At 38.7% G+C, this 14,787-nt stretch overlaps 1 protein-coding gene across 2 annotated transcripts in view; it reads left to right on the forward strand.

Annotated features, from left to right (window-relative positions):
- The first annotated feature begins 1,393 nt into the window (after nucleotides 1-1,393).
- rabep1 (rabaptin, RAB GTPase binding effector protein 1) overlaps nucleotides 1,394-14,787 on the forward strand; it is a 50,660-nt gene continuing 37,266 nt past the window's right edge. Inside the window, exons 1-4 of one of the 2 annotated variants that reach the window (XM_042008779.1) lie at nucleotides 1,394-1,558; nucleotides 7,111-7,239; nucleotides 7,538-7,741; nucleotides 12,021-12,181. In XM_042008779.1, the coding sequence (XP_041864713.1) occupies nucleotides 1,513-1,558; nucleotides 7,111-7,239; nucleotides 7,538-7,741; nucleotides 12,021-12,181 (540 nt within the window). In that variant the 5' untranslated portion in view covers nucleotides 1,394-1,512. The remainder of the gene's footprint in view (nucleotides 1,559-7,110; nucleotides 7,240-7,537; nucleotides 7,742-12,020; nucleotides 12,182-14,787) is intronic. The other variant, XM_042008780.1, reaches the window with a different exon arrangement.

Below are 14,787 nucleotides of genomic sequence, written 5' to 3' on the forward strand. Positions count from 1 at the left end.
CTTTGTTTTACTGAAAAGACGTAACCAGATGTTTACATTAAATGAACTAAACTTCAAGAAAAGATATCATGAACAACCTAATATTTATGGAGACAAATAATTACGGTTTCAACTAAATTTTGCAGCATTTTATCGTTTATACATGCATTCCAACTTCCAGAACCCAATGGGTCTACAAAATAATAAAACAATTAGTCACAGGTATCTGGATCTGGAAAACATTTTTAAATGTACATATGTGTACATTTAAAATATGTGTGTAGTAACCCTGACCACCTGAACTGACTCTTCTAATAATACAAGCTAAAATCAAATCTATTAAAAAATAACTGGAAATGATTTAGACTGAAATATAAAAAATGCAATATTTTGGACAAATTAGGAATTACAATAAATTTTATTAGTTTCATTAATTCATCCATGCTATTATTAACATTTATTATTCAGCCAATATTGGGTCTGACTGGACTCAGATAGATAGATAGATAGATAGATAGATAGATAGATAGATAGATAGATAGATAGATAGATAGATAGATAGATAGATAGATAGATAGATAGATAGAATTTAAAAAGTAGAATAAAATAGCAAGTGGATAGAAGCAGCAGGTAAAGTCTGGCGTCTAAGCAGTGCTTCCCTGTCTGCCAGAGCTGACTTACTGAACAGAGCGATGGAATGTGGCAGGAAAGATTTCAGGAGCTCTGCTGTCTGACCAGTGTGTGCCAAAGAGGAGGGTTGGGGTTATCCATGATGGAAACCAGTTTGTTCAGCCACCTCCTCTCTACCACAGTTACAAAACTGTCCAGTTTGTACCCAATGATGGAGCCAGCCTTCTTTATAAGTTTCTCCAGTTGCTGCTCCGATGCTGCTTCCCCAGCACACAGCAGCAATGAAAAGCACACTGGAGAAGACAGACTGATAAAAGATCTCCAACATTTTGCTGCAGACATTGAAGGATCTGAGCCCACTCAACAAGTAGAGCCTGTTCTTGTACACAGCATCTGTGTTGGATTTCCAGTCTAATCTGTGGTCGATGGTCACTCTCCGGTCTTGGTGACATTCAGATGCAGGTGATTCCTGCCAATCCTCTCTACAAGCCCGTCCAACAACGGTCTGTACTCCTCTTTCCCTCCCTCTCCTATACACTCAACAACAGCTGAGTCATCAGAGAATTTCTGAAGTGGCAGGACTCAGTGTTAAACAGAAAATCAGTGGTGTATAAGGTGAAGAAAGCCAAAAGCCTAAATAAAATAACAATAACAAAAACAAATAATCATCATCATTATTAATAATAATAATAATATATTAACATTAATTAATATATTTAAATAATAATAATAATAAAACTACCGGAGGCTTTTGGCTTTTATTTTGAAGCTGAAACCGGAAATGTCTCTTCCCCCCACTGTCTCTAGTTTCACAGTAGTTGTGATGTTAGCCTGTTTTCTTGGACGCTCCTAGCTCTTCTTCCACCGCTGTGGTAATTGCCTGAAGCCCCCCCTCAGGAAACCATGGCCGATGAGGCCTCGGGATCCCCCCAGTCGTCCCAGCATGACGGTAAATGTCTCGTGTTTGTCCCCGCTTGTGGTGGGAGCCTTAAAGTCCGGCAGCTCCGATGGCAGCGGCCTCTGCATCCCTGACAACATTAGCTTGTTAGCATCATCAGGGCGACGTGTCACTGGCTGTCACTGGCTCATGTTGAACATTTTCCACTACGCAGTGTGCATTTAAGAAAAGCACCGGAATCAGTTTAAAGTTATTAAAGCTGTATGTTGCAAATCTTGGATCAGGTCGGGATGGTCACCACTTAAAGCCAAGCTAACGTTAATTTCAGTGTATCACTCTCACTAGCTGGTTAGCTTGTAGCTTGAGCTAGTCTGTCTAATTTGATCCAAAGGCCGGCTTTGACCTCTGGAAGCCTTGTCCAGGGCTGTCAGCCCTTACCACTGGTCCTATGTGTCTTATAAGCCTGGTATTATGAGCTGTGTGGCGCCTACACACGTGGAGGGTTGGACCAAAATAGTGGTCCCTGCAGGAGGATCTGCCTATGGTTCTCAAACAGGGGTGTGGGGACCTTCCTAGGGTCCCACAGAACAATGTATGCTGCAGCTTAGGAGAGCGTAAAAACAATCCTGTTGAATTTTATGTTGCAGGAAGGTCACATCTCTTATATTAGTCACCAGGCCAAGCTAGAAGTTCTGTCATGTATAAACATGGTGTTTCTAAAGTTTTCAAGCAGCTTTCAGTGTTAACCGATCTCGTGGTAGTAGAGGATCAGATTATGTGATATATTGTTGCACATCACTGATTCCAATACCCAGTCTCGGTCTGTTATTTTCCTATATCACACAGCTGCTACACACAATAAAGTTATACAAATTCAATTCCATGCATATGATTAAAACTTGAGCAGCTTTAAAAATATGTTTATTCCTGTAAGTCCCTCAGTGAGTTTTTATTATCCAAATTACATGTTAGTCTTTTTGCACGTTAAATAATTTTTGCATTATCACTCAGAATGACACGGACACAATACCGGTGTTTCCCCGACACTGAGCATTATCTCAACTGTCTGCTTTACATGATCTTCTGTAGTAGATCCTCTGAACTGCTGAGCATGCAGCATGATACTCATTGGGTCAAACTATGAATCAGTTCAGTGCACAACGAGGGGAAGCTGTGATGGTGGGTAAACAACAGAAATATGAATGAGTCTGATAAAGATTTGGCCACTGTTGACTAAAGTCAGTGTGGTCATATCAGATAAAATACCTTGGCAAACCTACTTTTTGTGGAGCTTGAACATTTTCTTCAGCGCCTTTATGGACTTTTTGTAAAGAGAGATGGCCTAAGTCACATTCTCTGTTATCCGTCTTGCTTGATTGCTGTACTGCAGAATATTCCCCGTTTTCTTTAACCTGTTAGGCCAGATCATGTTTTCAGAAAAACCTCCTAAAAAGACATACTCAAAGTAAATGAAGAAATCTGCTGCTATTGATCATGATAAAGATGAATGAATTGTCTTTTTTCAGAGCCAACTTATGGTTCATATTCTAGAGATCACCTCCAATGAGTTTGGGGCTTGACTGGTGTATAGCCTAGCAACTAAATCTGTGAAGTTGTTGTCTATCAATATGCTGCTGGATGAATATTAGATGTTCATCACCTCCTGATATCAGTTTATTACACCTCTGCAGAAGAAAGGTGCACAAAAAATGGACAAAAATAATGAAACAGTGACAGAAATATATGCTTGCAGGCTTATTCCAAGCAGGTTTGCATAATTGAAAACAAATGTTAGAAGATAAGAAGTTCTTGTTCCATTGCCAGTCATGCCCTGTCTTATTTTGTATATCTGCTGCTAATAAGCTTTAGCTGACAGATGCTGCTGTTGGAAAGAGACCAAGCTTTACGGAGCAAACAGGGTTTTTATAGCAGTTATATTACAGTTTAAGTAAGTTGTGTGATCAGGGGAAAGAGCTTAACATTGTGCCAAAAACTGTCAGGGACTTGTGAATATATAGTGAAAGAATTGGTGTAGTTTGTTCAGCTGTCACATGACAGTAGCAGAGTTGTGCTGCACCGTCCTGCTGCCTGTGCTCGTAAATGTTTCCATTTGTCTGTCTGCATCGTCTCTCTGCTTGGTGTTAAATAATGGATGAATTAAATCAGGTATGAGCAGCTCTCTGTGAAGAAAAAACCTGTGACTGGTAGCGTTTTCAGTAACGTTAGAAAACTGTTAATGCAAGTAAAGTATAAAAACACACTTATTATTTAAGTATGTTTAAAAAGTGAATAATTTGCAAAATGATCCATCTCTCAGAACTTCATACTGAATCAAGCTAAGTTTGTGTATTTGTATGCTCATCTTTATATCTGATTACATGTTTATCTGTTATTTCTTTACCTGTAAATGCAGAGAAAATATTTTTGTCTGGGACAAAGTGATCAATTGTTAGTTTAAAAAAAAAGAAAGGAAAAAAAAAAGAAAGGTGAATAAAGTTACATTTCCACAGTGACAGAAGGCTAAGATATTTTGAGAGTAGATTACCCCTTAAAACGCTGCTAGATCTCCGGCACCCTGAGGGCTTTGGGTTATATTGTCAACAGCTTTGCAGGAACGGTAGTGTGTATCTCTGTGGGGTAAATTGTGGTGGATGTCCTGCCTTTTAGGTGATCTAAGGAAGTTTCCCAGGCATTTATATTCCATTCAGGAGGTTTACAATCCAACCAGAAAATGTTGTGTTTATTTAGAGACACTACATAGTTAATCCACAATGATACATGATAGCACCATTTATTTATCTCGTTTCCATCATAAAAAGATCACTGTCACTACTATGTTGCTAAGAGACCTTTATTTAGACCTGGAAATGATGATGAAGCCACTTCCTGTCAGATTGACGGTAATGTCCAATCAGAAGCAGCCAAAGATCAACAAGTGAGCAGAAAGTTCTATGTGTGTCTGAAAAGAAGAAAAATAATGCTCCTCTATGGCTGGAATAAAGCCAAGAAGATGTTTTTGATGCATGGATTATTAAAAGTTAAGTAATTCATTTAATCTCTAGATGAATCTTAATGTCTAACACCTTTAAATTAATATAAGTTAACATACTTATCTTAATTTCCATTTTCTGTAGTAAGATATTAAAATAACAGACAAATGTCTTGAGTTTAAAAACTTTACTCAGTCATTCACCTGTACCTCTGCGGTAAAGGTGTTGCTGTAAATCTTAAGGTCTTTATGGGGCCTCATACCTCGACTCCAAGGTCCCCAGCATCTTGGGAAACTTAGTCTGTAGATCCCTAAAGTTGTAAATGCTGCTATAGAGTTCGTGATTTTGATCTCTTAGAGGGTGAAGTTGACATCGCCTGGTTAGTTTGTACTTAAATCTCTTAGCTGGTTGTATTTATTTAAAGATAAGTGAAATTGCCTAACGTGTTTCCTTTTATTAAGTTTATTACCACAGATTTGACACAATATGACTTATCTGGTAACTTAAAAATCTGGAGTGTTTTCACTGGTTTTAATAATTTTTTTTAAGTTTAGCCCAACAGCATCTCATATTAGAGCTAGAGAGCATGGCTTTTTTGGGGGTGGGGGCAGTTGAGTTTAATGAAATGATTTACCTTTTCTAAATTATTCTGACAAGAAAATCATGTCTCATTTTGTTCAGGCTGCAAGTTTTAGCTTTACTTGCTGTCCCTGCATTAATGCAGAATAGTTTGCATTGCAGTGCATTTCACGGTGGGGACACGTCCACACCTTTAACATAAGGATGTGCATCTTCACTGGTCTCACGAGTCCATTTGAATCAGTGATGCATCACTTTGTGTTGCAGCCTCAGTTTTCTTTATCACTGCACATTGCTACTTTCTTCATCAATAAATACAGTCTGATAATTATGAACTCCTTGTTCATTTATAATTATTTCAGAAATCAAATCTGAATGTCCTGATATTGACAAATAACATGTAAACAATGATGTTATTTGCAACTTCAGCATTGAACTTTATTTTTGCCAGAAAATCAAAAAACATTACTGTAATATGACATTGTTATCCAGATTTCTTGCAGTAAAGCAGTGTGTTTTCTCCCTTTCTGTAGTCAGTTCAGACAGAATATGGAAGTTAAGAAAAAAAAATTTTATGTTCTCTCAATGGCCAGAAAAAAATTGCCTGTATGTATTCTAGTCAATTTCTAATTGAACACAGAGAATATTGTTGAGGTAAACAATTGTTTATGGACTAAGTTGTTTTAACCCCTTTAGTCTGTTTGCGTATGCTAACAGCTAGCTTGCCATTGTATTTTCTAGACGTTAGCCTTAAGTTAACTTATAATTTTTAATATATTTCATGTATTAAGAAGAAGCTGCAGTGAGAGAAGATTACAATGAATGAAAACAAAACAAAAAATATATTCTAGAATTTGTTTGATGGACATGTGAAATAAATGAATAGTTTTTGTCATGGGGATGCAGAGCCCGCCACAAATCTCAGATGCCATAGTCAGATAGAAAAGCTTAGATATATAAGACTGACTTACTTGCAGAACTGATGTTAGTGGAAGATCGGTCTAGAAGTGGGTCTAACCAAAGGTTAAAGTATGAGAGGATATGTGCTGAGGTAACCCAGATGTTTTTTTTTTTTGCTATTTTTGGTCCTCCTGTTGAATCCTTTTAATCCCAGTCAGCATGTAGGCATGATGTTTTCAGGACAGTCTCAGTTGTCAGGTTATGAGGCTAAAATTATATCAAATAAACATATCAATAGATATAGCAACATTAAGGCCGACCAGAATAAGAAAACAGAATTTATTACTAACAGAACTTTGTAGAAATAACACACATATCAACAGTGACCAAGCCTTTTCTCGCCTGCACATCATTCTCTCAAGGCTTGGCTTTTAGGAGAGAAAATATTGAAACACACAAACTATTTACATATTTACAGTTTTTCCTCATTTCCAGTTATTTCTGCTACCATTTACCTGCTATCCTTACAAAACCAACTCAGCTGCTGTTTTGTGCCACTGTTCATCTTCTTGGCTTTATTCCATGGGAATAGCCATAGAGGAGCATTATTTTTCTTCTTTTCAGACACACATAGAACATTCTGCTCACTTGTTGATCTTTGGATGATCCTGATTGGACATTACTGTCACTTTAAGCTCTCTGATTGGTGGAAAATCTGACAGGAAGTGGCTCCATCATCATTTCCAGGTCTAAATAGAGGTCTCTTAGCAACATAGTAGCGATAGTGACCTTTTTGTGGTGAAAGTGTGATAAATAATGGTGTTATCATTTTGGATTTACTATATAGAGTCTCTGAATAAACACTACATTTAGTGGCTGGATTGTAAACCTCCTGGATGGGATATAAATGCCTTGAAAACTTCCTTAGATCACCTAAAGGGTAGGATGTCCATCAAAATTTACCCAGAGTTACACTCTCCTGTTCCTGAGAAATTGTTGATAATATAAGCTATATAATTTGTCGCTGTTGATCTATTAGCATTTTTAGGGTTAATTAAATGCCATTAACAGTTGGTTAACTAAAGCTATGTATTGTTGTGGCTGTTAGATTTATAAATCATCTTTGTCATCCAGAGGTGCTCCAGCAGCAAGTGGCGGCTCTGGAGCAGGAGAGGGCTGAATTCATCAAGCTCAAGCAACAACTGGAGGCTGAATTCAACCAGAAGCGGGCCAAGTTCAAAGAGCTCTACCTTTCCAAAGAAGGTGTGGATCTTATAATCACATTTTATGTAATCTAACATGTTTTGTTACTTAAATCACTGATAGGAGAGCACCAAAAAAAGGGTCAGAAGCTGAGTTAAACTGTGGACATAAAGATAGTGAATGAACATTAACCTGCGCTGAGTGGGATTTTGCTGAAGATGAAAGTCTGAAAACTCATAAAGATCATGTGAACCAGTGTGGCTTTCCATGCTGTATGTTTTCCTCTGCTGTTCTTACACGGTTTCCTCCTTCTCCTCCATCATTTGTGTCATGTTTGATCCATCTAACCCTCTTCCAGAGGAGCTCAAGAGGCAGACAGCAGCGCTGGAGGGAGCCCAGACTGAGCTGAGCTCCGTGCAGGACCAGCTGTCTCAGGCCCAGGCTGAGATCGAGACCATTAAAGCGGTGGCCACTGTATCGGAAAACACCAAACAGGAAGCTATCGACCAGGTCCGCAGCCAGTGGCAGGAGGAAGTGGCCTCGCTGCAGGCCATCATGAAAGGTAAACCAACCTTCTGTCACACGTGAAGAGAAGGGAAAACCTCTGTACCTGTTATCATGGAATTAGTATGGAAATACAGGAAAATAGCCCATGCTTTACAAGAAAACTAAATTTACCGTAAGATGTGCAGGGTTTTTTGTTTTTACTTCCCCTTGGTACATGTTTGTTTGTCTGTATGATGGAAAGGTATTACAATCACACTTGAGCATGTTGTGTATTGTTACTTGTTCGTAAACGTTCAGCATTTGACATTTTTAGGATGCAACCTTTTGTGCAGTGAGTGTGTAAACATGAGGTGATAATGGTAAACATTATTACTAAAACACTGCGCTGATTTTAACTCTTTAATGCATTGTGTTCACTGCAGTGGGCACATATTTAAAGACTGTTTTCTTTTTTAAATCTTAAAAAGTTTAGATTTCAAACAACATGTCACACAGCCTACTCACAACAGAGGACACACTCTGGTGATGATCTATGGTTTGTCCACTGGTGTATCCTCTGTTGTTGATCTGGCTGTGTCAGACCACTACTATATGTTTTTTAACATCACCACGTTTAGCCAAAAGGAGGCCTCAGTGAAAACTGTGAGAAAAACAATATGTTACTTCTGAAGTGGCTGCAAATTTTATTGAAATTTTTAACCAAACTCCTGCTCAGATTTTACCTGCGTCATGTGATTTTATTGTTGATCATTTTAACAGCTAACTTAAGTCAGCTATCAAAGCTTTAGCTCCTCTCAAAACTAAAATAATAAAATCCAAACCCACACCACCGTGGAGGAATGAGCAAATCAAAGAACTCAAAAGACATTGCAGGAGAGCAGAAATAGAGGAAAACAAAATTAATAATTCATTTAGAAATTTTTAAGGAACAACTCAAAATCTACAATAAAACAGTTAAACAAGCCAGAACACTTCATTTTTCCAATCTTATTACAGAAAACAAGAATAACCCCAAATTTCCTTTTAAAACAAAAGATCTTTTAATAAACACAAGTTTTAATAAGTCTTCTATGCCTGCATCAGATGCTGTATGCGAGGACTTTGCAGGCAACCTCAGAAGTAAAATCAATGTTATTAGATCCAGTCTTTTATCTCAACAATATTTTGATTTTAACAGACCTGAAGCTTTGCTTTTACTTGAGGAAACACTGGAGAGTTTTTTCCTGGTTGATGCAAAGATGCTTGGTCCAGTTTTCTCCCAACTTAACACAACAACCTGCCTTTTAGACCCAGTTCTCCACATCACTTTAAAAATCATTTTATGTTTTCTTTCAGTATGAGCTTTTAGACGTGGTAAATTATTCTCTCCAGACAGGTGTCTTCCCTGCTGCCTTTAAAACGGCAATGGTGAGGCCCCTTCTGAAGAAGAGTCATTTAGATCTTGATAACTACCGACCTGTATCCAACTTACCGTTTTAAGTAAAATTATTGAAAAACTTGTCTTTATGCAATTATATGAGTTTTTGCATAAACACAATATTTTAGAAAAATAATAATCTGGTTTTAGGACAAACCACAGTACCGAGATGGCCCTTTTAAAGATTGTTAATGACTTTAGATTTAACCTAGACTCACAGAAACTTTCTGTCCTGGTTCTACTGGATCTTAGTACCACCTTTGATACAGTTGATCATCAGATTTTACTAGACAGACTCAGAAGTCTGGTGGGCCTCTCAGGTACTGTTCTTAAATGGTTTTACTCCTATCTCACAGATCGAAAATTCTTTGTAAGTATGGATACATGCTTCTCAAGAATCCATGAAGTCAAGTGTGGGGTTCCCCGGGGATCAATTTTAATTTTTTTTAATTTGTACATGTTGCTGCTTGGGGATGTCATCAGGAGACACGGCATTGATTTTTACAGCTATGCTGATGACACACAGCTTTACATCACCGTGTCTCCTGATGACCTGGAGCCAGTCAATGTTCTTTTAAACTGACTTTTAGATATAAAGTCATGGATGGCAGAGAACTTCTTACAGCTCAATCAGGACAAAACTAAAGAAGAGAGAGATCATTTTACCAAAACTACCATCATTTTAATCCCACTAAGTGTGTGAAAAACCTAGGTGTCCTTTTCGACTCTGAGCTGGATTTTATTCCATACATCACAAAGGTCACAAAGACAGGATTTTATCATCTTAAAAACATTGCTAGAGTTTGCCTATTTCCCTCTCTTGCCAGCACGGAGGTGCTGATGCATGCTTTTATTTCTAGTAGATTAGATTACTGTAATGCCCTGCTCTCTGGTCTTCTCAAAAAGTCCATTTCCAAACTACAGCTACTTCAAACTTGACCTACCTTTTTAGCTTTTAACTAAATTTTATTTGATCTTAAGCTATTTTTAATTTTATGTCTTGTTATTTTGTTTTCATTTCATTTTACTCAACTGTATTTATTTTTTTAAAATTTATTTATAGCTTATTGTTTCTTAAGGTTATTTAATCTTTGTTTCAAATCCAGTGTTTTCTTCATGGGGGTCCTCCACGCCGGGGGCTCTGCCTGCTCAGTCTGGGGGTTGTTGCTGCGGTGATCGTCCTTGTCTGGGTGGCTGGGGTCCTACACTGCAGCCTTATGGCTGTGGTGTGGGCCCTGGTCTGCCCTGATTGGGGTAGTTGCCATGATGGCAGCCACTGTAGGACATGGGTGGACTGGCTCCTGGTGTAGATGGATCCCCATGATATTGTTTCCTCACAGCAGCATCAAGCCAGATGTTTATCACTTTTAGTGTTTTTTTTACACTACTTTTAGTTTTTTATTTTTTGTTTAGTTTTTTTTGTTATGTAGTCTCTTTTGATGTGTGCAAAGGCTTGTTTTGTTTTTAATATGCATAAATTGATTTTTTAATGTAAAGCACTGTTGGCCTAGCATGAAAAGTGCTTTATAAATAAAATTTGATTTGATTAGTATATGCATAGGTGAGGGTGGTATATTTGCAAATTGGCCACTTCAGTGGACACCAGTGACCTAGTTAATACACTGCCACTCACTGAAAAATACACAACAAACCAAAAGGAAACCTAAGGAAAGTGTGAAAATTTTCAGAATTCCCCGCCTAATTGAACCGAGTGCCCAAAACTGTCCTAGTGTGAATGCAAAGTCATTTAACCGCAGTTGAAGTATCTCAGGTTCTTGTTTATGAGTGAGGGAAACAGGGTTATCTAAAGTTCGCTGTTGCTCTGTAACTTTTTTTTTTTTCTGTAAATTGCCCTTTACTAAATTAAATGATTGCTAAATTAATTATTTAAATTAATTAGTCTGACTGAGTGTCCTGATAACATTATTAGCTTTACTTTCTAAAATTCACATTTAAACTATAGGTCATCTTATGACCTGCCAAGCACAATGCCAAAAGTTGTTTACCTATAGTGTGTATGCATCAGATCCACTGCACCTCCGTTCCCCAGAAAAAAGTTCAGGCCCAGGATTTTTTTACTTTAAGCCCTGGGGAAGGATGGAGTGGGAGATCGACAGGTGGATTGGTGTGGCGTCTTTAGTGATGTGGACTCTACATCGGTCTGTGAAGGTTAAGAAGGAGCTGAGTTGAACGGAGAAGCTCTGGATTTTCTGGTCTATCTACGTTCCCACCCTCACCTATGGTCACCAGCTGTAGGTAGTGACTGAAAGAACAAGATCATGAATACAAGCAGCCAAAATTATTGTCCTCTGCTGGACGTCTGGGCTGTCTCTTAGAGACCGGGTGAGAAACCCTGTCCTCTGGGAGGAGCTCAGAGTAGCGCTGCTGCTCCTCCACATCCTGGTTAGGATGCCTCCATGGGGAGGTTTTCTGGGCACATCCCACATGGAGGAGGCCTCTGGGAAAGAGCAGAATTTCTGTCAACCACATTTTTCCCTACTAGACAATATTTGACTACCATCCTTCCAAGTTTTAATATGTGTTGGACAGTTTTTTACACAATTTGGGTAGTTGTAGCTGTCTCCAACATGGTTGGAAGTAACCAGATGTGATACTTGCAGTAACAGGTGGCTCTTACCTATTTGGTTAGTTAAATCCAGATGATGTGATTTTGTTTGGCCTCACCAGTGTATTACTTTTTAGAGATATTCATTATTTTTGAAAATCTGCAGGTGCAGAATTAAATTTTAGTCCAAACTTGTCTATTTGGATTTAATTTTCAGTGAAATTGAAATTTAAAAAAAAACTTCATCCTTTCAAATGATTTAAAAGCAAAGCAGATGTGATTGATTCCTGCCTCGGTTATGGAGTTGTAGTATGAATGAGTGCTTTGTGTCGTTGCTTGTTCTCCTCATAGACACTGTGTGTGAGTATGAAGTCCAGTTCCACCAGCGCCTGGACCAGGAGCGAGCCCAGTGGAACCAGTACCGTGAGGCGATGGAGAGGGAACTGGGCGACCTGAGACGGCGGCTCACTGAGGGTCAGGAGGAGGAGAACCTGGAAAATGAAATGAAGAAAGTAGGCATCTCTGTGCTTTGTTTACTTTATGAAGCTTTGTTTACCTTAAAGCTCGAACAGTTTTCACAAGTTTTTTCACTCTGAGCTGATAAAGAGCGGATCTCAAAGTAATCCGGGACCGTGCCGGATCTCCGGTGTGCAGAGTTTTTGTGGTTAGAAATAAAGGAGAAGAGACAGTTTAATAACTTGATGTTAGCTGATGTGGTGTGAGAGTGACGCAGCTTTGCACTCAACCAAAGACATAGAGATCCAGCTACAGTTTAGATCTACACTCTACCACAGATGGATGCCTTAGAAACGTTGGTGAAAAGCTTGTTAACGTAAGCTACGGAACGTCAGGCCTGTTGGTGGGATGGAGGGAAACTTTGAATCTAGAGAAGCTGTCCTAATTCATAAGAGAGTAATTGATAACATTTTATCATGGATAACATCACAAATACTTAAAGAACTAAAGTGGGAGGTGGGCGAGGGTTAGAAAACAGATATTTTTGTGTCCTTGATGCCACATGTTTTCTCTCTGTTCGCTGGTGGGAGTATGGTCACCTGGTTTTTACATCAGGGTGGAGAATTGTGAACATGTGACCACGTAGAGTTAGGAAAGATGGGACGTCGTTTAAATGAGATAAAAAACATGAATCTGTAAGGTTTTTAAACGATGTCGCTGAGTGTGGCGTTGATGAAGTTAGCTTCTACTTTGTGAGGTACTCAAAGGGCAATTCTACTGCTTTTCTGGGGGAGGTCAACCACATTAGACCAGGTCTTGCTGAAAAACTGCAAGACTTGGGATAATAATTAATAATTAATTAATTAATAATCTACAGAGCATGTAGATTTATTACCTTCTGATTAGCGAAACCTTTATTCTATTTATAAAAATGCAAATAATGTTATTTTTTTTATATTTATCCATTTAGTCTTAGCATCTAGACCACAACAGACCAGGTCCTATTTAAGATTATTGCATGCAGGTTGAGTAATTGAACCACCCACTGGCCTGTTCTATCACCGTTTTAAATAATTTTTAAATAGTTATTTTTAATATGTTGTGGGGATTTCCAGGTTTATTTTTCACTTCTCTTCTCTTCTCTTTTTTATTTTATTTTATTTTTTTTACTAATTGTCCAGCCTAATTTTCCCGTAAATACTCCCTTCCAAATTAAGGATAAAAAACAAGCAGGGAACAGATCATCATGTACTCGATGCTTGAGCCAGCTGGACTCCTCAGTACTTTGACTAATACCGAATTTTACAGACAGATTCCAACTTTCATATCAGAGATCTAAAGTTAGTAGCTGCTGATGGCTGAAGAAGAAATTTCCAAACACTTTCTTTCAGATTTGCAGACAGCTCATCATGTTCTACTAAAACGGCAGCCATTTGTTCTGAAGTATGATTACAAGCCAGAGCTGTAAAGGACTGGTCTTTCCACGATCGGAGGAGGATGAAAAACAGTTTAATGAATACGATCCCACCTCAACTCCATGACTGATTTTTATCCAACAGCTTTTCTATGTCCACCAAGCCGATGCTCAGTTTACTATGATGACTGGATCAGCCAGTCTCTGCATGTTACACATTGTTTTAAAGATAAACCACCCTCCAGTTCAGTCTCTTACAATCCCAGAAAATGGAATGATTTTGATAAACATTGAAGTCTCAAACTCAAGCTGAAAGGCAGGATTTAATCAGGAAAGGAAACTCCAAATTCTATACATTAGTTCTGGGTGTAACGGAGTTGGTGAAAGGAGTTTAAAAAGCCTGCAAAGGACGCTGTGTGAACACCTTCAGCTTGTATGACCTCAGTCTGTGTTGAAAACATGAACAACTCTTTATGAAAACTGCACGTGGAGCTGATTTCAGCTTGATATTAGTAAGTCAAGGCAACGTTGGTTGCTGCCAGCATCCAGGGCTTTAAATGAACCCCTGCCAACCCAACAAGTGTGGACTAAAATAAATTTTATTTAGAATAATAAGAATAAGAAAACCTTTATTAGTCCCTCAGTGGGGAAACTGTTGCAACAGTACAGGTGCAGTAAGCAGACGCACACAGGTGATATCAAAAAGGAACACACACACAAATAAATAATAATATGTACAGTACATGGTCTGACAGGGTGAGTATGTACAGTATATAAATATGTACATAAACATGTATATAAACATGTAAATACAGTTTCCATGTGTTCATTGTAAAGTGTGACAGCAGCAGGGAGGAAAGACCTCCGGTATCTCTCCTTCACACATCAAGGATGGATCAGTTTGTCACTGAAGCTGCTCTCCAGAGCAGACAGGGTGTCCTGCAGGGGGTGGGACTCATGGTCCGCATGGAGGCCAGTTCTGCCAGGAATCTTTTGTCACTGACATCCTGAGTCCAGAGAACAGCCCAGGACAGAGCTGGACTTCTTCCTCTCCCTCTCCGTGATGCTGACCACACCGTACAGGATGGCTGATGCCACCACAGAGTCATAGAAGGTCTTTAGGAGTACCCCCTTCACTCCAAAAGGCCACAGTCTCCTCAGAAGATAGACCTGTTCTGACCCTTCCTGTACAGTTCGACCATGTTGTGAGTCCATTCCAGTTTATTGTTTAGGTGAACACTCAGGTGC

Source organism: Melanotaenia boesemani, chromosome 15 (assembly GCF_017639745.1).
Source record: "Melanotaenia boesemani isolate fMelBoe1 chromosome 15, fMelBoe1.pri, whole genome shotgun sequence".
Lineage (NCBI taxonomy): Eukaryota > Metazoa > Chordata > Actinopteri > Atheriniformes > Melanotaeniidae > Melanotaenia > Melanotaenia boesemani.